The sequence below is a fragment of the Pelophylax lessonae genome, assembly GCF_965119305.1.
Source record: "Pelophylax lessonae genome assembly, chromosome: 1".
Lineage (NCBI taxonomy): Eukaryota > Metazoa > Chordata > Amphibia > Anura > Ranidae > Pelophylax > Pelophylax lessonae.
Genome location: NC_138768.1, coordinates 308,414,329 through 308,439,269, shown reverse-complemented (window position 1 = coordinate 308,439,269; position 24,941 = coordinate 308,414,329). Strand labels below are relative to the sequence as shown.

The following is a 24,941-nucleotide window of genomic DNA, read 5'->3' as shown; positions in this document are numbered from 1 at the left end:
TTTCTCTAGTTTAGCTCTAAGTCTATCCTCTGTTAGCCATGGCGGCACTTCCTGAGGTGTATTATTTAGTTCGGCCTTACAAGCAAGGTTCGTGTAGCCCCCCGATTCCTTTGTGAAGACTGAAGAAAATAAATTATTTAACACTTCCGCCTTTTCTCTGTCCTCAGTGGCCATTTTTCCTTTATCATCTTTTATGGGGCCAATGTGTTCTGACCTCACTTTCTTACTGTTTATATACTTAAAGAACTTCTTGGGGTTCTTTTTACTCTCCTCCGCTATATGTCTCTCGTGTTCTATTTTAGCCGCCCTGATTTCGTCTTTACATTTCTTATTACACTCTTTATAATGCTTAAATGCTGCCAATGACCCCTCAGTCTTGTATTTTTTGAAGGCCTTTTCTTTAGCTCTAATATACATTTTTATGTTGGAGTTTAGCCACCCAGGGTTTAGTTTTGCTCTTTTAAATTTATTTCCCTGTGGAATGCACTGGCCCACCCCCTTGTTAAGTATGCTCCTTGAAGCACTCCCATTTTTCCTCCGTGTTCATTGTTCCCAGGGTTCTATCCCATTTGATATTTTCTAGCAGCGAGCGCAGTTTAGGGAAATTGGCTCTTTTGAAATTCAGTGTCCTTATATTACCCTTGTGTTTCCTATTACTGTAATTAATACTGAAACCAATTGACCTATGGTCACTGTTTCCTAAGTTATCCCGTATTTCTATATCCGTGAGCAGGTCTGTATTGTTGGTAATCAGTAGGTCAAGTACCGCATTGTTTCTTGTCGGTGCATTCACCATCTGACCCATGAAATTGTCCTGCAAAACATTTAGGAACTGCCGAGCCTTGGCTGAGTGTGCGGTTCCTTCTGCCCAGTCTATATCCGGATAATTAAAGTCCCCCATTATAATGACATTTCCCATCCTTACTGCCAATCCTATCTGTAACATGAGTGTGACGGTACTCACCGTCACTGAGACTGAAAAAAAAACTATGTGACAGATAAATTGATGGTTTGGACTGCTCAGTTGATCAGACTTGTAACAGATGCATGTCATCAGCCAAAACACCTGTCTTCCATGGATTGTAAATCATGTTGATTTGATCATCTATTGTCTACTGTGGGTTCTCAGTATTTACACTATAATATGTGTATTTGTATCTGTTTTACTTTTGGTGCCGGCAGTCTGGGCTTCCAGGCTGACTTAAGTACGCTGAGCTAATTAGCATGTGAAGGATAACCTTGTCTAGATGGGATTAGTCAGCTGTACCTCGTTAGCTATTCATTGTGTGATGCTTATGTAAATATTCAGGTCATTGTTCATGTAGTGACTGTCATGCTTCTCAAGTGTATAAAAATCTACTGCTTGTGTTAATAAAGGAGTTAGTTGTTTCCAGACACATACAAGCTAAGTTCAGGCTAGTTCTTGTATGGGGGGCGGCTGGAATATCTCTATATGTCCAGACTGGAGGAAGCCGTATACTGACGGAAGACCACAAGCACGGTGTGGGTCGACGGTTCCGTCACAATGAGGTCCGCCTCACCCTCCTCCCTCTGGTTGGGGGGCCTATAGCATACTCCCAATATTACCTTCCCCACCGTGCCTTCCCTTTTGAAGCTCTACCCATAGGGATTCTGCCTCGTCCTTAGCTCCATTATTAATATCATCCCTCATATTTACCTGTATACTGTTCTTAATATACAGACATATCCCTCCCCCTTTTTTACCCTCTCTATCCCTGCGATAAAGGGAATACTCCTGAATGGTCGCCATATACAACCCTCAACACTGTAGAGGGACGCTGTGTAAAATCCACATAAAAGCAGAATACAATGATTTTCAAATCTCATAAACCCATATTTTTATTCACAATCGAAAACCTATCAAATGATTACACTGAGACAATGTACCATTTTTAAGGAAAAAAATAAGGGAATTTTGAAATTGATAGCAACAATACTTCTCAAAAAAGTTGGGATCAGGCCATGTTTACCAGGGTATAGCATCCCCTCTTCTTTTAGTAACATTATGAGAAATGAAGAGACCAGTTACTGGAGTTTTGGGAGAGCAATGTTGTCCCATTCTTCCCTGATATAGGATTTTACTGCTTAACAGTCCTGGGTCTTTGTGATATTTTTTTTATTGTTACATGCATCAAATATTTTTAATTGGTGAAAGGTCTGGACTGCAGGCAGGCCAGTTATTCTTCTACTACAGATCCACGCTGTTATCATAGATGCAGTATGCAACTTAGCACTGTCCTGCGGAAATGTAAAAAGGTCTTCCCTGAAAAAGATGCCCTCTGGATAGGAGCATATGCTGCGCTAGAACCTGGATACATCTTTCAGCATTGATGGTGCCTTTCCAGATGTGCAAGCTGCCAATTCCATATGCACAAATGCACCCCCATACCATCAGAGATGCAGGCTTTTGAACTGAGCTCTGATAACAAGCTGGAAGGTCCCTGGATTTTCTTAGTAAATGTAAATGTTGCTTTTCCCTGTAAAGAATACCCAATCAGGTGCAATGGGGGAAAAAAAAAAAAGCATTTTTGCTTGCAAAACATTTACTAAGCTCTGGGGAAAATTAGTGCAATTGCACTTGCAAAGTGCAGTCTTTTATCCTTTGGTCAATAAACCCCCACATTGTCAAACTTCTTTTGGAAAGAAGCCATTAAATTGCCAGGAATCTAGAGTAGAGGAAAGGGGGAAAAATGCTGCTTACGCTACAGTATGTGCAGGGCATCTAGCATGAATAAAGCACATAAATATTTTTTAATACGTATCAGAAAATATCTCTAGTTTGAGCATGCCCCAGCACATTTGAGTTTCCTGGGGAAAAAGGTTTTTTATTATACTGTAGATAAGATTATGAAAATTATTTGATGCATTCTTTTTTCTTTTTCAGTATGAGTTCCTTTTATGAATTATGTTGCCCAGAGCTTGAATCTGCAATTATAAAGAGGAAATTTGAAGATAAAAGGTGAAGAACCTACATATTCTTTATCAGAACTATCACTGTTATTTCTATATATTGTATATTTCCTCAAATGACATGTAATAAAACACAAAAGGTCAAACCTTTAATATAGAATTTTACACCACTTATGTCCAGGGGACCAGATATGGTGCAGCTGCCACTATGAAAGACATACACCTACACAGGTTGAACTGGATGGACTATTGTCTTTATTCAACCTTACCTACTATGAACTACATGTATAATGATCAGTAACGGAAAGTAATAGGACTAGTATGCACCTGTACCCATGTGGTAATTTTTTGAAAAATTGTTTGCACTTAGTACTACCAGAAACACCCAATATTTATGTGTGTGTGTGTGTGTGTGTGTGTGTGTGTGTGTGTGTGCACACAAAAATCCTTTCCTTCCAACTTCCAAGCATTAAAAAAAATCAAAATAGACAAGTCTGTTGCAATATACCCCACTCAAATCAGGCCCGTATACAAGCTACTGCTAAAAATATATAAGCGCACAAGCCCATCACAAGGTGAAAAGTGGTCTCCGCTTGAATATGATGTCAGTTTCCACAATTCTCTAGTTTTTCATAGCTTATGCTACATCCCATGTAGAAGTAAATAGCCTAGCCTTCTTTGCACCTCACACTGACTTTCCAACATAAATATGACCTTTTTAGGTAAAATAATATTGCACAAGTTCCCATGAAGTCATTCCCACATGTGAGTTCACATCAAAATATAAATACAGCATACCAGAAAGTATGGCCTGTTAACCACTCCTAGGAGTTTACATGTTCAGATATCACTTATGAGTGATCATAGGAAAGTTTTACTGACTTGAAGTACTTTCGATCTTGAACTTCTAGATCATTTCCCTTATTAGTTTAGAGCAGTATTTGGCATCGTCCTTCTCTCTCATGCACAACTATCTACTTCAGCTCAGGGTTTACCCCCTTCATGAGTAGGCCATTTTTTTGCGATCTGACACTGCGTTACTTAAACTTTTCCCCACAAATAGCTTTCTTTTGGTGGCTTTTGATCACCTCCTGCGGTTTTTATTTCTTGGGCTGTAAACAGAAAAAGACCAACTATTTTGAAAAAAAACCCAGAAGTGTCAGGTTCAGGTGCAGAGTGGCTACCCATCCACATAAAATGTACAGCGGGAGGTCACTAAGCGGTTAGAAAGTAAAATTATTTTTACGGCATTAACTCCTGGCTTGTAAAAGAAAGGGACCATACTGTTTTATTACATCCAGTCTTTTAATGGACATCAAACTGGTCAGCCAGGGCTCCAGTGACCTATTATAATTTTCATAATAATCCCAAATACATTCTAGTAGCTTCACATTTAAGTAGAGTCCCACAATGGACATACTGAATAAAGCTGCGGCACATGTATAAATGCATGTTTCCATATCCTATCCTTCAGATACTCTCAAATGAAGACAATTTTTATTTAAAAAGAATTCTAATTCTTTCTTGATTCAGGAACACCCCTAATATGAAATCCTGATGTATTCCCGAGGTTTCAAAATGGCACACTTGTATACATCCAATAGCATTTATTCTGAAGGAGAACTATATGAAATCTCCAATTCTAGAACTAGTGTTAATTTCATTTGGCTCTTGTCAACTGTCAGTTTAAGAAAGTATGAATCTTATTTCAGAACTTTACCCAAAACAACTTGATAAAAAATAATGTTGTTTAGCAAGGAACATACATTACACATTAATAATTATGCTACCAAAATGAGTGTGTGCTGTAAAATGCCTCCAGCATTGCTCCTGTTTTTTCCTACTGCAAGCTGCCATTTTGCTGAAGTTCAGAGCCCCTGAGCAGCATCAAGGCCATACTCACACCATGGTGCAGAGATGTCAGTTTTTCTGCATTATGCGCTGTTCACACCACAACATGCAGATTTTTTCTGTGCAGGAATGTGCAATGCGTATGCAGTTTTCTGCACAGGAAAAAAACTGATACGACAAGAGCATTGGTGTGAATAGGGACATAACTGACCCGCAAAATAAACTGACTGAAATGCACATGAAAACGGATGTCTCTGCAAGTGAAATCTGTACGGTTTTCATGCCGGTATGGTGTGAAGGAGCCCTAAATCCATAAAGCGGAACTAAACCTATTGATTTAACAGTTTTATAAAAAAGTTTGTTACATTCCTGAAAATGCCGGGATTGCTAACTGTCTGTTTGCTTGTGTCCTCAACCAATCTGTCAAACCATCAAATGGCTGGTGTCATAACTGATCACATGTGCAGCACCATGGCAGTTGCAGATTAAACAGAAGTAGCTTCCTTGGCTGTAAAGGATAGGAGAATTAAATCTGCTTTAAGGCTGTCCGGAGATCGGCTTTTACAAACTAAGCAGTTCCTAAAAATAGAGAGCAACTGAGCTTGTGCGATGTATTACTGGATTTTAAACAGTACAGGCACTTATTCCTAATGTTTTACATATCTATACCTGCAAAAGGGGCCATCCTAAAGTGATCTAGCAGGACCTAATTTTATGACTAAAGTTCTACTTTAACCACTTGCCGTCGCTGCACTGCCTATTTACATCGGCAGTGTGGCCCTCCCAGGCGAAATCACGTTAATAGGCATCATCTGCCTGGGAGGCCACTAGGGGGCGAGTGCGCGGTGCTCTCCCATTCCCGATCGTCAGCGGGGAAGCCAGTGCGGGTGTCAGGCGGCTCCAATTGCCGCCTGACACCAGCAATCTCTCCCAGCTGACAGAGGACGGCTGATGTAAACACAGCCGTCCGTCGTCCTCCCTGCAATGATCACAGAGACCATGCGATCCTGCTATAAAGGATCGCATGTCTCTATGATCATTTCAAAAGCCCAACCCCCCCCACAGTTAGAATCACTCCCCTAGGGTCACATTTAACCCCTTGAGTAGCAACATGACCACTTTTGCATACCCTGGTTTTAATTTCTCCTACCACATCGAACAAGTGAGGCCTGAAACCCACTTTTTACTAGCAAGTTTTTCAGATTTCAGCTGTCATAAAGAATATTGGCCCACTATTTGTGCAAATACTAGATCCAACCTAAGGACATGACAGTGTGTGCTAATTGATTATTTGTTTCAACCTATTCGAATGAGCAGCGTGTCTAATGACAATCTGACTTTATTCCTCATCAGACTTTTTTGTTTACTATTCCTCCCCTCACAGGAGAGAGTCATGTACCACCTGAAGCACTCTTATAACTTTTGCAGTTTGCCTTTATGATATTCTCTACTGCTTCCTTTACAAAATCTTGTTCTTGTGAGCAGTTGGGGTTAATCCGAAGCAACTGACCTGGCATCAGGACTGACACTCTTCTGAGTGGAGCAATGGAACTGTCCATATGAAGCAGTCAATTACCGGATGCAGGAAGGCCTAGTCTTTAAACCACTTCCCTCACAATAAATCTCCAAATCCAAAAACTATTCTTTATTAAAAGTTCCAGTTGCAAAGTGTTAGATCCGTTGTCCTTTAAATACGCAACAAATTCCAATAATACTTGAGGGGTGCCTTGCCAGGCTACCAACACGTCATCCACATACTGAATCAAGAGTGTGCATCACACACTGGCCATTATGGATACAGGTGGTGCACATGCTACTCTCTGTAATTGTCTATAATAATATCCATTAAAAACAGAAACAATTATTACAGAGTACAAATCGTAGCATAACCTACAGAAACTATTACTCAAAACATATTGGGTGTCCTAGCTTGCGGGTGTGTATTGATCCTTAGTTTTTGTTATTGGTAATTATAATTCAACTTTCACACAGCTGATGGAACATACAAACCCACAAAACAATCCAATTTTTCGTGCTAATCGTAAGAACATTTTTTTTCTGTACATCAGGATATTGCACAAAAAGAAAAGTACACAATCTGCAATGTCAGATTATTGTCAAGCTGTAGTAAATAGTGAAAGAAAGAAAATATCAGATGAAATTACTATAATAGCCTGATTCTGTACCTGACTGCATATTAGTTGTCGCATTCAATGAATGTATAGAAAAGTACTAACTGGCTGTAGTTAGCGATTTTGGCACCTCATTAATTGAAATTAGAATCCTTCTTTTGAAAGAAGAGACAGATTATAACATAGAATTAGAATTGCAAATTGTAGTAGTACGCAGTAATAACTACTACTATAAATAAATGCCATATTCTAATTGCTGGGTGTAAAAATAAATTCCAGTCCATGGCTGGAATTGAGCTCAGTATTTTTACTGACAATGTCCTTCTTTCCCAGCTAGTAGTAGAACATGAGATAAACTACCCAGGAAAAAGACTGAACATAGACTTGCTACATTATAAGAATTTGATGAAGCCCTCTGAACTCACCATTCTTTATTAGCTTTCACAATTTATTATTATATATATATATATATATATATATATATATATATATATATATATATATATATATATATATAAAGAGCGATTTCAAAACAAGGAATTGTAAGTCAGTAATGATCAGCTAAAGGGAGACCTGCAGTTCAATTCCTCTTTAAATGGTCATTTTGAAGACCTAGTTAATGCTACATGCTCTGCATAGTTAATGAAGAGCAGTATTGCAGTCATTAAAGTGGATGTAAACCCTCTCCTAAACCTAGTGAAGTGAACAGCCTCAGATGATACTCGGAGACAAAACCAATTTCCCTGCATACGTTTTACATGTATTTCTTTATCGTACATCACGAGACACAGAGAAGCCTTCATAATTACTATCTGGGTTATATGCCACCTATAGGTGAATGGACACTGGCAACCAAAAAGACAGGAAGTCCCCCTTTATATAACCCCTCCCATACAGGAAGTACCTCAGTTTTTTCGTCAGTGCCCTAGAGCTGATGGTCATGTTTGGAGAAGCTCTCCATATTTTTAAAGAAGAAGAAAAAAGATTATGCTACAATCCCGGTTAAGATCTCGGGATCCAAGGGAATTGGCAATTGGATCCATGCGAAAGGTGAAGACTAAAAGCATCTTGCCTGAGCCTCGGTAAAAGGGAAACAAGGTATTGCCGGTAATGCGACCCTCATGGGCGCTGGACCCTGGGATCCGGACCCTTAGTAAGAATAACTCCACAGGCGTTCTGGCAGGGTGCCCTATAGGTCCAAGGGAGTGGCCCCAAAAATTAGGGGCACCCAGTCCTGGAAGGTCGACAAGTGGCAGAACCCGCCGTGATGGGTGAAGATAGGATTCAAGTTAAAGGCAAAATCCTGCGGTGGGAATGGTAAGTTCACTTTAATTATGATGCACTGTTACCTTCTAATTTAACAGATACCGGGTGCTATGTTTTATGTCTCCACTAGAGGCAGTATGTGTATTCAGCTGTGGCCTGCGTACCTTGGATGCCTTCTTTTTTTTTTGCTCTCCACTCCCTTGATACTTGGCGGGCAGCGGGACTTTGTACATACCGCTTGCTCATCCGCTCACCCTCTGTGGCTCAGGTTCAGGGAGCACCTTTGGTGGCCATCCCTGCGGCGAGAGATCGCGCGCCCAAGTTCAGCCTATTTACATGCACATGGAGCCAAGAGGGGGCATGTCCATGAGGCGTTGGGGGGCACGTGGCATGCGGACTTACACGTAGCACGCCACACATGCACAGTAAAGGGCGGAGATGGCACGGCATTTGAGGAGTGTTCCCCCCAGTGGCATGAGCTTCTGTCAGAAACTGGATGGGACACAGAGCAGCTGCAGCTGGGTGCGTGAGTCACTGTGGGTGGCACTGACAGGTTCTGTTACTTTGGGATAACTGTGCTGTGTGTGATAAGCTGTTACAGCTTGGCACAAGCTTTGAGTACACTAAAGTAAGTACCTCAAGTTTTCTTGTCTGGAGCAATGTCCTCCCGGAAAAGGAGTGGGGGGGGGGCACAGTGGGAAAGGGCACAAGTGTGCCCTATCGGGATTGGAAGATCCTAGCCGTGCATCCTCTGTGTTAACCTCCCCTGAGAGGCCAGAGGTGACTGGCCAATCTGAGCCATTACAGTTGTCAGACATAGTCACATCTAGTGCTTCTGTCTTAGCCTACGTTACTAAGGACAATTTGGCATCAGCTTTAGCTGGCTTTCAGGGGAAAACTGATGGCATGATTGCATCAGTGTCACAAAGAGGCAGGAAACGTGATAGATCCCCCCCCCCCCCCCCCCCGTTTTAGTTCAGAAATGGGCAGAGGATTTGCAAGAAGTAGCAGTAAATGGCTTAGAAGAAGGCCAAGCGGAGGTCTGAGGAGCCATTCTCGGCCTCTCAATACCAGAGATTGTTAATTCAGTCTTTCACTGAAATGGTCCGGTCTGGATTTTAATTTCCTCCCTTAGAGATATCTGAAGTCTTTTTCCTCATTAGGCTCGTTACGCCCTCCTCAAAATTCTCAGACTTTTCCCTTGCATCTGCTTTTAGAACAGATAGTATATGCGGATCATCCTGATAGGAATTTTTTTCCTCCCAAAAGGTTTTCTTTGGTATCCTATGGAGGAAAAATTCACAAGAAAATGGAGTATGCCTACGGTGGATGCCGCTATTTCTCCTGTAAACAAAAATGTAACCTGTCCTGTAGATAATGCCCAGATTTTTAAAGATCCAGCTGATAAGAAATTTGAATCTTTACTAAAAACTTCCTTTGCTATTGCAGGGTCTGCAATACAACCGGCAGTGGCGGCTATAGGAGTTTGAACGACTGTATTAAATGGGTGCCCAGGAGTGTTCCTTCTCAGGGAGCGTCTGCTGAAAATTTTGCAGATTTACCTCGGGCTTTGTGTTGTGCAGTAGATGCTCTTAAGGACTCCAAACAGCAAATGTCACGGTTTGCTCTTCTGTCAGTTCATATGCGCAGAATCCTGTGGCTAAAAAGTTGGTTTGTGAAATTACCATGTAAAAAATTGCTAGCTGGCTTTCCCTTTCATGAGGAGCACCTATTTGGTGACTATTTGGACAAATCTATCCAAAATATTTGGGGGGGGGGGTGCCCTTCTACCAGTTAAGAGGAGAAGTAAACGTTCTTCTTTTAAGGTGTTTAACAATCCGATTCCCAGTACTTCTAATCCCAGGCAGTTTCCATGTGTCTCACTATCAACAGTTCCTCACCTGTCTGGTTCTAGAGCCAAGCCTTCAGGCCAAGGGCATAAGAAACCCTGGGCCCAGAGGCCTACCAAGCCTAGCTCTAAATCTACCTTGTGAAGGAACGCCCCCACTCAGTTGGGTGGGGGGAAGCCTGCTACAGTTCTCGAAGGCCTGGGTGGAAATGATTCAGGACAACTGGGTTATTTCCACAGTCTCTCAAGGGTACAAACTAGAATTTCAGGTGTTTCTTCAGCCTCAGATTGTAAGGTCAAACATACCTGCAGATCCTCTAAAAAGAAGATCCTTCTTTCTGGCTCTGGACCATCTGAGGTCTCAAGGAGTGATTTACAGAAGTTCCAGACGATGAGAAATTCAGGGTTTTTTGCTCAAAGCTTTTCATAGTCCCCAAGCCAAATGGAGATGTGAGACCTATTCTGGATCTCAAAGCTCTGAACCAGTTCTTAAACATTCGTACATTCCGAATGGAGTCAATTCGCTCACTCATGGCCTCTCTGCAAGGAGGAGAATTTCTAGCATCCATAGACAACAAGGATGCATACCTTGATGTGCCAATTTTTCAGGCCCATCAAAGGTTTTTGCATTTTGCGGTGGAAAACCATAATTTTCAGTTCGTGGCCTTGACCTTCGGGCTAGCCATGGCTCCACGAGTGTTCACAAAAACCCTAGCTCCGATATTGGATATTCTAAGGTCTCAAGGGATAGCAGTGGTAGGATACCTGGATGATCTATTACTTATAGACAGTCAGCTTTTACTCTAAGCCAGAATGTGTCCCGGGCAGTTCAGTTTTTAGAACATCTGGGTTGGATTCTGAATTTGGCAAAGTCCGCATTATAGCTGGTTCAGAGTCTAGAGTATCTGGGTTTCCTTGTGGACACAGTACAGGCAAAGGTGTTTTTTCCGCCAAGAAAGGTCATTGCCCTGCAATATCTGGTTCGGATTGTAACAGGGAAAAATTATCCTTCTGTACGGCCACAGCTGTGGCCTATATCAAGCATCAGGGGGGCACCAAGAGTCAGTCAGCCCAGAAGAAGGTGAGTCGCATCCTATCCTGGGCTGAGAAATTTGTTCCATGCCTATTGGCGGTTTTCAATCCAGGAATAGATAACTGGCAGGCAGACATTCTGAGTCACCAGCAGATGTTTCCAAGGGAATGGTCCTTACATCCTGAGATCTTTGCATTCATTTGTCAACTCTGGGGGGTCCCAGTTGTAGATCTGCTGCCATCCAGGTTTAACAACAAGTTAGACAAATTTGTGTCCAGGACCAGGGATCCGCTCGCAGTCGGAGTGGATGCCTTGGTGACTCCCTGGGAGCAGTTCTCCCTGATCTATGCCTTCTCCTGGTTCAGCTGCTGCCATGACTTTTGCGCAGGATTCAGGAAGAAGGGGGAACCAGTAATCCTGGTGGCTCCAGCTTGGGCCAGGAGGATATTGTACGTGCAAATTCTAGGTTGGCGGTGGAAAGGCCATGAGTTCTCCCACTGCTTTCGGACCTGCTCTCTCAGGATCCAATATTCACCCTGCTTTACAATGTCTAAATTTGACAGTTTGGCTATTTGAAGCCTGGATTTTGAGGGAACCGGATATATCTGGTCCTGCAGTCTCTACCGTGATAAATGCTAGGAAACCAGTCTCTAGGGGCATTTATTACAGAGTCTGGAAGTCTTACATTTCTTGCTGTGAGGCCAGGAAGTGGCTTCCCTGTAAATATATAATCTGGAGAATTCTAGCCACCATGCAAGTAGTATATGAAGCTAGCCTTAGGCAGTATTCAAAGTCACATTTCAGCCTTGTCAGTCTATTTTCAAAGACCGATTGCTTCGCATTCCTTGGTCCGAGCCTTTATACAAGGGGTGCTACGTATGATTTCACCAGTTAGGCCACCGTTGTGTCCTTGGGATTTAAATTTGGTCTTGGCGGTTCTACAGAAACAGCCTTTTGAGCCCATTCGACATATTCCTCTGGTTCTTTTGACCAGAAAGTTAGTCTTTTTTGGTTGCAGCAACTTCAGCTAGAAGAGCATCAGAGTTAGCGGCTCTTTCTTGTAAGGAACCATTTTTGATCTTACATCAGAATAGGGCTATTCCAGGTCCACACCCAGGGTTTTTGCCCAAGGTGCTGTCCACTTTTGATTTGAATCAGGACATTATACTACCCTCCTTCTTTCCAAATCCTTAAACAGCAGAGGAAAAGTTGTTACATTCTCTCGATGTGATACGTGCATTTAAGGTCTATTTGAAGATGTCAGCTCAGATTCGGAAGACCAACCTTTTGTTTGTGCTGCCAGAAGGGCCTAGTAAAAGGGTAGACAGCGTCTAGGTCTACAATTTCTCAGTGGATTCGCTAGGTCATTATCCAGGCGTATGTTTTAAAGGGGAAGGTTCCACCTTTTCCGGTAAAGGCACACTAGATTATATCACACAGTGGTGTAGTGGTTAGCACTTTCACCTAGCAGCAAGAGGGTCACTGGTTCAAATCCCAACCACGACACTACCTGCCTGGAGTTTGCATGTTCTCCCTGTGCCTGCGTTTCCTCCGGGTACTCCGGTTTCCTCCCACACTCCAAAGACATGCTGGTAGGTTAATTGAGTCCTGTATAAAAAAAAAAAAAAAATTGGCCCTACTGTGTATGTATGTGAGTTAGGGACCTTAGATTGTAAGCTCCTTGAGGGCAGGGTCTGATGTGAATGTACAATGTATATGTAAAGCGCTGCATAAATTGACAGCGCTATATAAGTACCTGAAATAAATAAAATAAATATCAGGTAAATGTTAGGACACGGGAGGATTCTGCATTTGGCCGCAGTATGCTGCAGGCAGCAATGTAGATCTTTTCGGTCTGATTGGGTTTTTTTTTTTTGTATTTAGTGTCCCCCCCCCCCCTCCCCTCACATGCATTGCTTTGGGACGTCCCAGATAGTAGTAATTATGGCTGCTCTGTGTCCCGTGATGTTCGATAAAGAAAATTGGATTTTTCCTACAGGTTACCTGTAAAATCATTTTCTTTATTGCTTAAATTATCTGCTGTCTTCAGCTTTCTAGACTCTTTGGAAAGTGCACATCATTTTACAAATTTTTCTTCCTGTTTCAGCAATGGGAGGGGAATCTGGGTGTGAGCTGATTGGAGGAAAGGCACCCCCCCCCCCCCCTCCTCCTCCAAATAGGCAGAGGAATAAAGAAACTTGCAGAGCTGTGAATAGACAAGCTCTTTGCTTATCTGTCTCTAAGCCCCTTCCCTGACAAAAATTTTCAGCTGCTTTTTATCTCCTGTGTCGGAGAACTTGTCAGAAGTTATCATGCAGATAGCAGAGAAACGGAGCAGCAGAAAGATACCCGACTTAGGGAATTGTGAGAGAGATAAGAAAACACTACAGATATATGTGCATAGAGTAATGCATTCACTTTAAGTCATTCCTGAATTTTTGTTGTTCAATTATCTTTGCTAGCATACAGCTGGATCTTTGGAGAAGATTGTGTCACTCAAGAAAGAAGTTGTTAGAAATCTCTCACATTCTTATCAGCAACACCTGTCTCCAGCCCATTTTGGAACGCAGGTTAGTGAAAACCCAACTCTGCATATGGCACAATGTTTATGACTTGTGTATAGCTTGCACAACCTAAACATATTTTGTTTTTACAGTGCAGAAAACATTCAACCCTATGTGGAGGAATTCTTACAAATATTAACACATCTTCTTCCAGAAAGACGGTAAAGATTCTTAAAATGCGCTACTGAGATTAATTTGATTTTCAGCACTTGCATTAAGCTTATAAGCTGTTATTTTTAAGTCTGTTTTGTTAACATTTTCCTTCTGGGTCCTTAAAAATTACTCACACACAGGTCCAGCCCCTGACCCTATAGTAGAACTAAAACAAAATGTATGCATCAAAAGGGAATTTTCTTGTTCGTTCATTGACAGACACCGCTCCTGATCTTCATAACCATTGGGTTATACTGCCTCCTACAGGAGTAGGACACTAGGCAGAAAAAGAATTTGGCTACACCTATGGGCAGTCCCAGGGGGTATACTCCCTCTCCCTGCTACAGGTACTCATTTATTTTTTTCTGCCTAGTTAGTTGTAAGGACCTAGTTCCTTGCTGGGATCTCTGGTCCTGGGGACAAAATTTTTTTAGATAGAAATTTTTTTCTCCTGTTTTTTTTCCTGTGAGATCTACAATCAACCGCTGGACTGGGCGACGGGCTAGATAATCCAGATCTATTGGTCCCCCCCAGTCTGGTCAGCGAGTGTTCGCAGACCTCAGCTCCACGCTAGGTCGGCCACGACATAGCCCCACTGGACAGGGGTTGGCCTGCAAATTAAATATGACGTGTCTCGGCCTGAGTCACAGCGTTTCTCCTGGCTGACAGCCCCCCTTATTTCGATGTCGAGGGGTTCTGTCTTGAGCGGTGCCCACCTGGTTCCTGGTATGGTGAATAGGTGTCCGGATAAGGGGGGGTGAGGTAAATGGCGCTGCCTCTATGATAATGTCTAGATAGGGTCACTCCAAACAGGAGCTATAAACAGGGAAAAACCTCATATAGTGGTATTACCACTTATGGCAACACATTATATATAATCATTCTCTGCCTCTCACCTTCTATCAGAGACCCTACAGGTTCAAACAGCATGAATATCAAAATCAATCAGCAATACACCTTTACTTCGCTTCCTCTCAATTATCAGCACTCAGGGCCAGCTGTTAGTATCCAGACCTCAATGTTTATCAGGAGTCCTTAACTCGGATGGAATAGACCCTCCAGGGGGCGTCTCCGTAACATATGCAATGATAATGAAGGCAAAATCTAGTGCTCTCTGTATTACTAATTGTATTTTATTACTAAGAAAAGATTACACTCACATTTAAAAAGTTTGCAAAAATGCAGAGCCTGCAAGCATACGTGTGTGTTTTTATGCCTTCCTGTTGGAAATGTCAAGATGGCCGTGGGTCACTTGATGTTGGAGGAAATTCCAATAAGGGATGAATAGACACAATAAATGTGAAAAATCAGAAAATGAATAAAAATAGATAAATAGTAAGTAATTAATAAAATGATAAAAGTCCATAAAGTGATTGATTGGTGTAAAAAGTCCAAAAAAGTTGATGGGTGAATCTCAAGGTGACCCAATCTGAAAGTGCAGGTGAGGAAACAAGTGCTCCCCTCTCAGTATTTCCCACACTACCTGGAGCTATGTACCCCTACAGGGGTAACCAGCGTGATGTATTCAGGGATTATATCCATCAGGAAGAGCCCTGGTGCCGGTAGCTTTGGTCGTTCTATTAGATCATCTCTCAATGGTGTATGGTATACTCAATACAATCGGTATAGCATCGAATAACATCAACATCCCCTCATATATTTAAGGCAAGATACGGACCATGCACAAGAAGAACAGCCTCATATAGTGAAGTATTGTAATAAATTATTGCTTTATTTGATAGAAACGATACTCGCATAGTAAAAAGGTCTTCCTTGTCTGCGGTGAGCTTCTGGGAAACGCAATGCGTTCCAACCGCCGGATACGCATTACAACAATAGCGGAAATTACGTGATTACGCTCTACGCGTTTCGTCCGATTGACGTCATCAGGAGCAGTGTCAATCATGCCATCTAATATAGTCAGTGGTTACCAGGCTACCGGATAAGCAGCCGCTAATAGTTTATATTCCAGCGTATACAGAGAAAAAAACGAAAGTGACGTTACGGGACACAGCAACCAAGTCCCGCAGCTTACGAATATGCAGTTTTGAGAGGTTTTAAATGTAAGTTACTACATTTTTTTTGGAAATAAATTTAATACTCTACTACACTATGATGGCCCCCTTATTTCACTGAGCTATAAGGACCACTTACGAGGCAGAGGAAGGAGTGTCCCCATTAAGTAGAAACCACAGTCCCCCTGAGAGCCTAAAGCTGTGATACGCTGATACAGGAGTGGAGGAGATATACTGACCCTGGCATTAATACCACAGGCGTATTTGTTATAAAATTAAGGTGAGTAGTTAGTGCACCTAGAAGTGCCATCACTAAAGAGCACCCCTCTTCACATGAGGTGGAGGAGGTTGTTGGAAAAAATAAAGACGATTGAATATAAAGAATGAAATATTGGGAAATTATACTAATTGGACACTATAGCACCTTTAATTTATTGAATATTTTGGAATACTATAGACCCTTAAAAGTTGCACTGGAAAATAACAGTTGATCTTTTGCACTATTAAATGTATTTGCACTTTATAAAGAATTGAATATTTGCACAACAATAGTTCACCATTGGTTCTGCACATGAAGCACTTTAAATGTATTGTTTATTAATTATTTGCACAAAATCAATTCACAATTTAATTTTGCACATACAGCACTTTATTTATATTTTGAGCTGATTGTCATTATTATTTTGAATAATTCAACTATTAACTGATTTGTATTTAAATGAATGATGTTATGATTGATGAATTGAACACTAGCACTTTTTCCCTCTTTAATAAGAACACTATTTATTTATTTATTTATACACTATAATAAACTGAATATCATATTTTTTTATTTAAAACAGAAAACCTATATATCTTTGATATACCGATTCGCACTATATCACCCTTGAAGCACAGTACCCTCCCCTATATTTATTTCTACATTAGACTGTTTTAGGTACCAGTTATTGTACTTGCAGCATCAGGGGCACAATTTTTATTTAAATTGATAATTCCTATGATAGCACAAGAATCACACCCATATAATAAACTCTTTGGATGTGGCTCCCCTAGTGGCTCGGCTGTCTGTCTCTGCGTGTCTTTTGGCTTAAATGCTGGTCTGCGGACCAGACTTCTAAAAAAGCATTGACTGATCTCCTCTTGCCTGTTTGGGGCTACCCTGGATGACATCATAAGGGTCTCACAGGGGGAAAGAGTACTTTTCTTCTGCAGGCTACAAAGGGCAAGGAACCTTGTTGTAGACATAGGCCCTCCTTCTCGGCTCATAAGAAGTTTTTTCGTCCCTCAGGGTCGACTGACAAGGGCTCAAAGCCTTTTTTAGGGCCTCCTCTGGAGGATCCATACGAACTTGGTCTGGCAAGCTGAGAGCGGGCTTCTCCAGACCCACGGACAAGGCTCCTTCAGCATGAAGGTGCGCCTTCCCTCGTTTCTGGCGTGGGGGGACGTCTTCACTGGTTTCCAGACTTGTGGACTTTCCTGGTACAAGACAAGTGGGTCCACAAAGCCATTCTGTCTGGCTACAAGGTCCAGATCGAGTTTAGTCTTGTCCCCCGGTAAGGTTCTTTGCTTCCCACTTGCGCCTGTCCCCGGACCGCTTACAGGGTCTGTTTGGGGCGATACAAGACCAGTTACTTCAAGGGATGATTGTCCCGGTTCCGACTTCAGGATGTTTTCAGGGTTTTTCCTCAAACGTGTTTACAGTTCCCAGGAAGGAAAGCAAAGTGTGTCCAACGCTAGACCTCAAGGCACTGAACTGCTTTGTGCGGGTGCAGAAGTTCAGCATGGAGTCCATTCGCACAGTGGTGGCATCCCTGCATTAGGGGGATTTTCTTGCCTCTATCTACATCAAGGATGCTTACCTTCACATTCCAATATGTGCCGGTCACCAGTGCTTCCTCCGCTTTGCCGTGGGAGAGGAGCATTATCAGTTTGTGGCGTTACCCTTTGGTCTCTCCTCTGCTCCTCAGGTCTTCACAAAATTGTTAGCCCTGGTGCTAGCATTGTTATGCCAATGGGGGATCACGATACTCGGCTACTTGGACAACCTCCTTCTGGGAACAGAGTCTCCTTCTTCTGCTCTGGTGGAAAACCTGGAAATCACCATACGAACTCTTGAGGGAGTTTGGCTGGATTCTGAATTTTCAGAAGTCTGCTCTGGTTCCATCTCGCCTCTGCTCCTTGGATCTTCACAAAAATGTTAGCCCCAGTGCTAGCATTGTTACACCAACTGGGGTGATCACGGTACTGGGCTACTTGAAGGACCTCCTTCTGCAAGCCGAGTCTCCTACTGCTCTGGCGGAAAACCTGGAAATCACCATCTTGAGGGAGTTTGGCTGGATTCTGAATTTTTAGAAGTCTGTTCTGGTTCTGTCCACAAAGCTGGACTGTCTAGGTCTGACTCTGGACTCGGCCTTAGCCAGAGTGCTCTTTCCTCTGGACAAACTGGCTACAATTTGTCTCCTGCTGTCTAGCAGCTGGTCATCCCTCCGGAGTTGCATGAGGGTGCTGGGCCTGATGGTGTCTACCTTTCGCGGCGGTTCTGTTTGCAGGCCAAATGGGACAAGACTCTACAATCTCTGGACAATCAGATCTGGCTGAGCCGGTAAACGAAGGAGTCCCTGATATGGTGGCTTCGTTCCCCGGCGCTTGGGCTGGGTAAATCCTTCCTCCCCTTGTATTGGGTAGTGGTCACTACGGATGCCAGCCTGTCCTGCTGGGGAGGCGTCCTCAGCAAAAATTCTGCTCAGGGGATCTCGACACTGGAAGAGTCCATACTAACGATCAATGTCTTGGAACTCTAAGCGATCAAACTGTGCCTGGACCATTGGACGGATCATCTTCAGGGATGTCCAGTGTGCATTCAATTGGACAATGCCACAGCTGTGGCTTATATCATTCACCAAGGGGGCTAAAAAAGTGTCCTGGTGGCTCGGGAGGTAGGCAGCATTCTAAGGCGGGCAGAACGGTTCGTTCCAGCCCTCTCTGCCGTATACATTCTTGGGGTGGAAAACTGACAGGCGAATTTCCTCAGTAAGCAGGTGTTGGACCAAGGGGAGTGGTTCCTTCATCCCGAGGTGTTTCATCAGTTGTATCTCTGGTGGGGCATTCCCGAGGTGGGTCTGTTGGCTCAACAGAAAGGTGCAGAGGTTTGTGGCTCGGTCACAGGATTCTTTGGCGGACGCCACAGACGCGCTGGTGGCCCCATGGAGTCAATATCGTCTGGTTTACGCCTTCCCTCCTCTCAAGCTTCTGCCAAGACTTCTACGCAGGATTGAGACAGAAGGGATTCTGGTCATTTTAGTGGTCCTGGACTGGCCTCGCCGGGCTTGGTACGCCGATCTGGTGCGGCTGGTCGCCGACGTTCCTTGGAAGCTTCCTCTCAGGGAGGATGCTGTCTCACTGACCAATCTTCCATCCTGCTTAATGGTCGCTGGCTTTGACGGCTTGGCTGTTGAATGCCAGGTGCTGATGGATAGAGGTCTGAGTCCGTGATTCCAATGCTGTTAAAAGCTAGGACATCTACTTCTAGGAAGATCTACCATCATACGTGGAAGACATACATTGTGTGATGTGAGTCTCTTGGGGTTCATCCCTTCTCCTTCTCGATGGCTCGGATCTTGACCTTCCTTCAACGGGGGGGGGGGGTTGAACAGAAATTGGCCTTGAATACCATCAAGGGCCAGGTGTCGGCTTTGGCGGTCTTCTTTCAACGTCCCTTGGCCACACTCTCCCTGGTGCGTACCTTTCTTCAGGGTGTCCGACATTTGGTTCCTCTGTTGCCGCCTTGGGGACCTCAATTTGGTGCTTTTGGTCCTTTAAAAGCCTCCCTTTGAGAATGTTTGGGAGATTCCCTTGCTTGCACTCTCTCAGAAGGCAGTCTTTTTGGTGGCTATTACCTCTGCACGCAGGGTATCGGATTTGGCGGCGTTATTCTGACGTTCACCTTACTTGGTGATTCACAGAGATAAGGTGGCTCTTTGTCCCTGTCTGTCATTCCTCCCAAAGGTTGTCTCTGATTTTCATTTGAATGAAGACATTGTGTTGCCTCCCCTGTGTCCCAGGCCGAAACATCCAAAGGAAATTGCCTTGCATGCCTTAGATGTGGTTTGGGCAATGAGGGTGTACCTGGCAGCTACAGAGTCTTTTAGGAAGTCAGACTCCCTATTTGTGCCCACGGATGGGCCTCGGAAAGGGTTGTCCGCTTCCTCTGGGACCATTTTCAGATGGATCAGACAGACGGTGATTCAGGCCTATTCCATCAAGGGTCAGGTTCCTCCTTTCCCTGTCAAGGCGCACTCTACTCAGGGGCTCAGTGCCTCCTGGGCCTTCTGTCATCAGGCGTCAATGACACAGGTTTGCAAGGCGGCCACCTAGTCGTCGGTGCACACTTTCACAAAGTTCTATAAAGTGGATGTGTTGGCATCTGCGGATGCTTCTTTTGGCCGCAAGGTTTTGCAGGCTGCTGTTTAGAGGACTTGATCCTCTTTGAGGGTGTATTGTTTTTTTCAGGTGGGCTCCAGTTGTTTTGGTTAAGCTCCTGTTGCCTGGTTGGCTACTAACCTGGGGATTTTTTTTTGCCGTTCCCACCCCTCATGTTTTTAACACTGCTTTGGGACGTCCCAATGGTTATGAAGATCATGAGCTGTGTCCATCAATGAGCGAAAGAAAAAATGGGATTTTGACTTACTGTAAAATCAATTTCTCTGATGTTCATTGACGGACACAGCACCCACCCCTCTTTAGAGTTGTAATTCTTCTGACACTGCTTGTAACAAAACCGAGTACCTATAGCAGGAAGAGGGAGTATACCCCCTGGGACTGCCCATAGGCGTAGCCAGATTATTTTTCTGCCTAGTGACCTACTCCTGTAGGGGCAGTATAAACCAATGGTTATGAAGATCAGGAGCTGTGTCCGTCAATGAACAACAGAGAAATAGATTTTATGGTAAGTCAAAAATCACATTATTTTTTACAGGTATTTGTATAGTGCCATCAATTGTACCCAGCACTTTGCATATACAGTGTATATTTTACATTCACATCAGTCCTTGCCCTTAAGGAGCTTACAATTTAAGACCGTAACCAATTAATCTACTAGCATGTCTTTGGAGTGTTGAAGGAAACCCATGCAGGCACAGAAAGAACAAACAAACTCCAGGCAGGCATTGTTGTAGTTGGATTTAAAACCAGTAACCCTAGTGCTGCTAGGAAGAAGTGTTAAGTACTTAGCCACTGTGAATTAAAGATATAGAAATATTTGAGACGTTTTTTAAATAAAATTTTATTCTCCCCTGGTGCATGGCAATCATAACACTAGTCAACTTCCACTTTGTGTTCAAGCTGCACAAATATTGACCAAACTAACATTAAAATTCTCGTCCATTGAAGGACACAAGGAGTCCTATGCTATTGGGTTATACCACTGCCTACAGGAAGATTTGACACTGACAAACAATCTGTTAATTTCAAGGTTGTTACCTCTAGATTGTTCCCAGTCACAGGGATCTTTTGACTATGGGAGGAGATGGGTTCCACCTATGACTTCCTGTGTCCCTCGGTGAACCCCAAAAAAAAAAGATTTTACAGTGAATACAAACGCCATATTACTCTTTACATAATAATAATACTCCCTCTGAGGGAGCAGCTACCAATTACTAGGGGTAGGCCATTCAGAAACTGGTCACTTCCTCTAGGTGCTTTTACTATAGGATTGCACGTTAAATGGGGTGAGGCATCATCGCAGCAGCTTGTAGTACCCAGCAGGACCATTCTAGGGTGGCAATGCTGTTCCTGATTAGGGAGCTACTTCTCGTACAATAAGCTCTCATGCAGACTGTTACTGGCAGGTTCACTGGTCCAAATAAGAAAAATCAAAGCTAAGGGAAGGCAAACAACATAGCAATTAGAACTAGAGTAAGGTAAGCCATTTTTTTCCTGCAATTTAGGTTTAGATACACTTTCAAAGCAAGCCTGTGCTTTGCCCATACAGGACAGCTATAATGGATTACCCAGTTCTCCAGCAGAAAATACTCACCTCTGCCATTTAACTTCCACCAAGAGCAAAAAAAAAAAAATTCCCAAATGTCTGGGTACGGAGTAGTATGTGTCTTACTCTGAGGCAGCACTGGTGCTTGATGACTGGCCTCAATGATGTCACAGGGGGATGCAGAGACAAGTCATCCCTATTTATTGTCTATCTGGATAGTTGACAGCTTACAAGGGGCTGCTGCAGAGAGTTTATCCTGCTAGGGAACTGATTTTATCTGTTTTAATGTTTAATTGATTTTTATAGACTTTTAAATGAAGGTGGTGGATGTTATTTTGAAAGTTGAAGTGCTGTCATATTACCTAGTTGTTGGTTCATGTGCATTTTCGTAACTCTGCTCGGAAGAGTGTCTTATGTCTGTTTTATTTGTATCTTGCCTGCAGGTTTCTGTGTGATTACGACGAGCAGTTCCCAGTAGCTGAGGATATCAGTTTGCTGCAACAAGTTTCCCCTTCACTGTATCCTTCAACAAATCTTAAAGGCAGATAAAATATGTAGGTGTTCAGTTTTGTCTTTTTTTTTTCTTTTTTTTGTGGTTGTCACAGTGAAATCTGAACTCTTTCTGGGTCAGGGACTCAAAACAGTGAAGCCAGAGTGTCAGCTTGACTATTGGGCAGGTAGTATTTTCAGAAGAGGCCAATAATGGTACCTTTTTTTAAGCTTGTACTTATAATAAATATTAGGAAGTACAACAAAGTTATATTGTGCAGTGTTATGGTTTATCTTAACCCCTATCACTTTTTTGTGATTGACTATGTTTGCCTGGTAATGTGTAAAAATGTAACACAGCATGTAAAATGAGAAAACAATATATAATTTACTGAATAGTATTATCGGAAACATTAACTCCCATAGAGGAAAGCTGGTCATACACTAGCAGGTTTTTGAATGAACATCCGTATGATAATTCTCATCAGTACATTCAATGACATTTGCATTTAACATTCGATTTTGGAGTTAATGGACTTTTCCGAACAAAAAACTTTTTTAGTAATTCTGTTTAAGAAAAATTTTCCATCCTGCTCCTTCGAATTTTCATGTCACTGCGGTCAATTTGACCCCACTAACCATTCTAAAATTTAATAAATGTTCTTAAAAAAATTTCGCTAAATAATTTCCAAAACAAATTTGCTAATGTATGGCCAGCTTTAGAGGCATGTGGTATTTTCAACAAAGTGGTTCTTTAAAGTGTTAGTAAACTCCCTGATGTGATTTTTACCTACAGGTAAGCTTATACTAAAGCTTACCTGTAGGTAAAATGAATATCTCCTAAACTTGCACCGTATAGGAGATATTCCAATAAGCAGCAGCCGGTGACGTCACTGGCACATGCGCTCTGAAGAAACGGCATACCCATTGGTGTGTCTTCAGAGCTGTGTCCCACGGCCAAGACTCCCGCTCTCACGAGGCCATTCACGCAGCTGCAACCCGTGAACCCAGAAGGAAGACCAGGTGAAGATGGAAGCCTCTGCAGCGGTGACAGCGCGATGCTGGAGGGCTTCATTTCAAGGTGAATCTTTCAAAATGTGCTAGTATGCAATGCATACTAGCACATTATGCCTTTACCCTGCAGGGAGAAATTTTGTTTTTTTATTTAACGTTTAAAGTAAGTTTACTGCCGGTTTAATCGGTAATAGTTTTTTTTAATAAGACCAGAGTTATTCTTTAACTCGTTGCAAGTGATGAGACTCGAACCACATACCTATTAAATGGTGTAAAGAGTGCATGGACCGAGGCTCGGAAGTTCAAACCACACATTCCAATCCTTGCTCCGATCAGTGCAAAGAGAGATGCGGAAGAAGCATGTGGAAGTACAGAACAAAACTCACACTACCTAGACGAACCTGAAGTGAGTACTCACAGATACACTTCACTAACTCACTGCCCCTATAGCCGCTTCATGTCTCGCATTCTTTCCTTTACATACAAGGTGTATTGTTTCCTAATTTTTTAGTTTTTTTTCCTTCATGCTTTGTTAGTGTTTAGGAGCCACAGCAGCGCCTTTGCCAAGTGGAGTGGCGCTGGACTCCTTGGTGTCACAGGTGAAAGATTTGCTCCCTGATCTGGGAGAGGGATTTATATTAAAATGCCTTGAAGAATATGATCACAATGTTGAAACTGTTATTAACCACTTATTGGAGGACAATTTGTCACCCCATCTACGGGAACTGGATCACACCATGCCTAGGTATGTGGAAGCAGTACTTTTTATTCTCTGTATTGGACAAGTTTGATTTTAAAATAGAGATTCCCATGCCTATTTAAATATGAAAAATTGTACATGCACTGGAGCTTGGTATATAACATATTTAAAGTGAACCTGTAACTAGGCTATGGATCTTCAAGTATTTGCAGGTAAATTAGTCTTCTGGTGGTACTGTAGAGCAATTCATTCCCAAAATGCTAAAGTTGTTCAAGTTTTTCTCTTAGCAACTCCGCTTCCCCGCTCCTCCTCTTAGAAGTGAGGTGACAGTCTTCTAATCTCTTTAGTAAACACAGCGCAAGTCCTCTGGAAAGGGGAGAAGGGTGGGCTGAGCTACCCAGAAAAAGGCCCCCTTTATACCTATGCGGGAACATGAGCAAAATCACATGCATTCCTAAAGCACATGAACATTTTGCTGTTTTCTCTTTCGTTCATTGACGGACACAGCTCCATATCTTCTTGACCCTTGGGTTATGCTGCCCCCTACAAGAGTAGGACACTAGGCAGAAAAAACGTTTGACTATGCCTATAGGGCAGTCCCAGGGGGTATATTCCCACTTCCTGTTATAGGTCTTAAGTTTTTTTTTTTCTGCCCAGTCAGGAGTAAGGACCTAGTTCCTTGCTGGAATCTCTGGTCCTAGCATTTTTTCCTTTTTAAATGGAATTTTTTTGCTTCTTTTATTATTTTCTGTTCCTGTGAGAACTACAATCAACTGCTGATCTGGGCGACGGACTGGATATCCTAGATCCTTACGGTCTCCCCAGTCCGGCCAGCGAGTGCTACCTGACCTCAGCTCTGTGCTAGGTCGGCTGCAACATAGCCCCACTGGACAGGGGCTGGCCGGCGAGTAAACTCCTCGCGAGGACACATAGCCCTGGTCACGACCTGAGTCGCAGA

General features: G+C 42.8%; 1 protein-coding gene across 2 annotated transcripts in view; it reads left to right on the top strand.

The window, feature by feature from the left end:
• The window catches only part of ASCC2 (activating signal cointegrator 1 complex subunit 2), an 80,995-nt gene that overhangs the window by 26,754 nt on the left and 29,300 nt on the right, over positions 1-24,941 (top strand). For both annotated transcript variants that reach the window (XM_082256837.1, XM_082256838.1), the window contains exons 8-13: positions 2,906-2,980; positions 13,525-13,632; positions 13,719-13,787; positions 22,224-22,298; positions 23,521-23,689; positions 23,820-24,028. In XM_082256837.1, the coding sequence (XP_082112963.1) occupies positions 2,906-2,980; positions 13,525-13,632; positions 13,719-13,787; positions 22,224-22,298; positions 23,521-23,689; positions 23,820-24,028 (705 nt within the window). The remainder of the gene's footprint in view (positions 1-2,905; positions 2,981-13,524; positions 13,633-13,718; positions 13,788-22,223; positions 22,299-23,520; positions 23,690-23,819; positions 24,029-24,941) is intronic.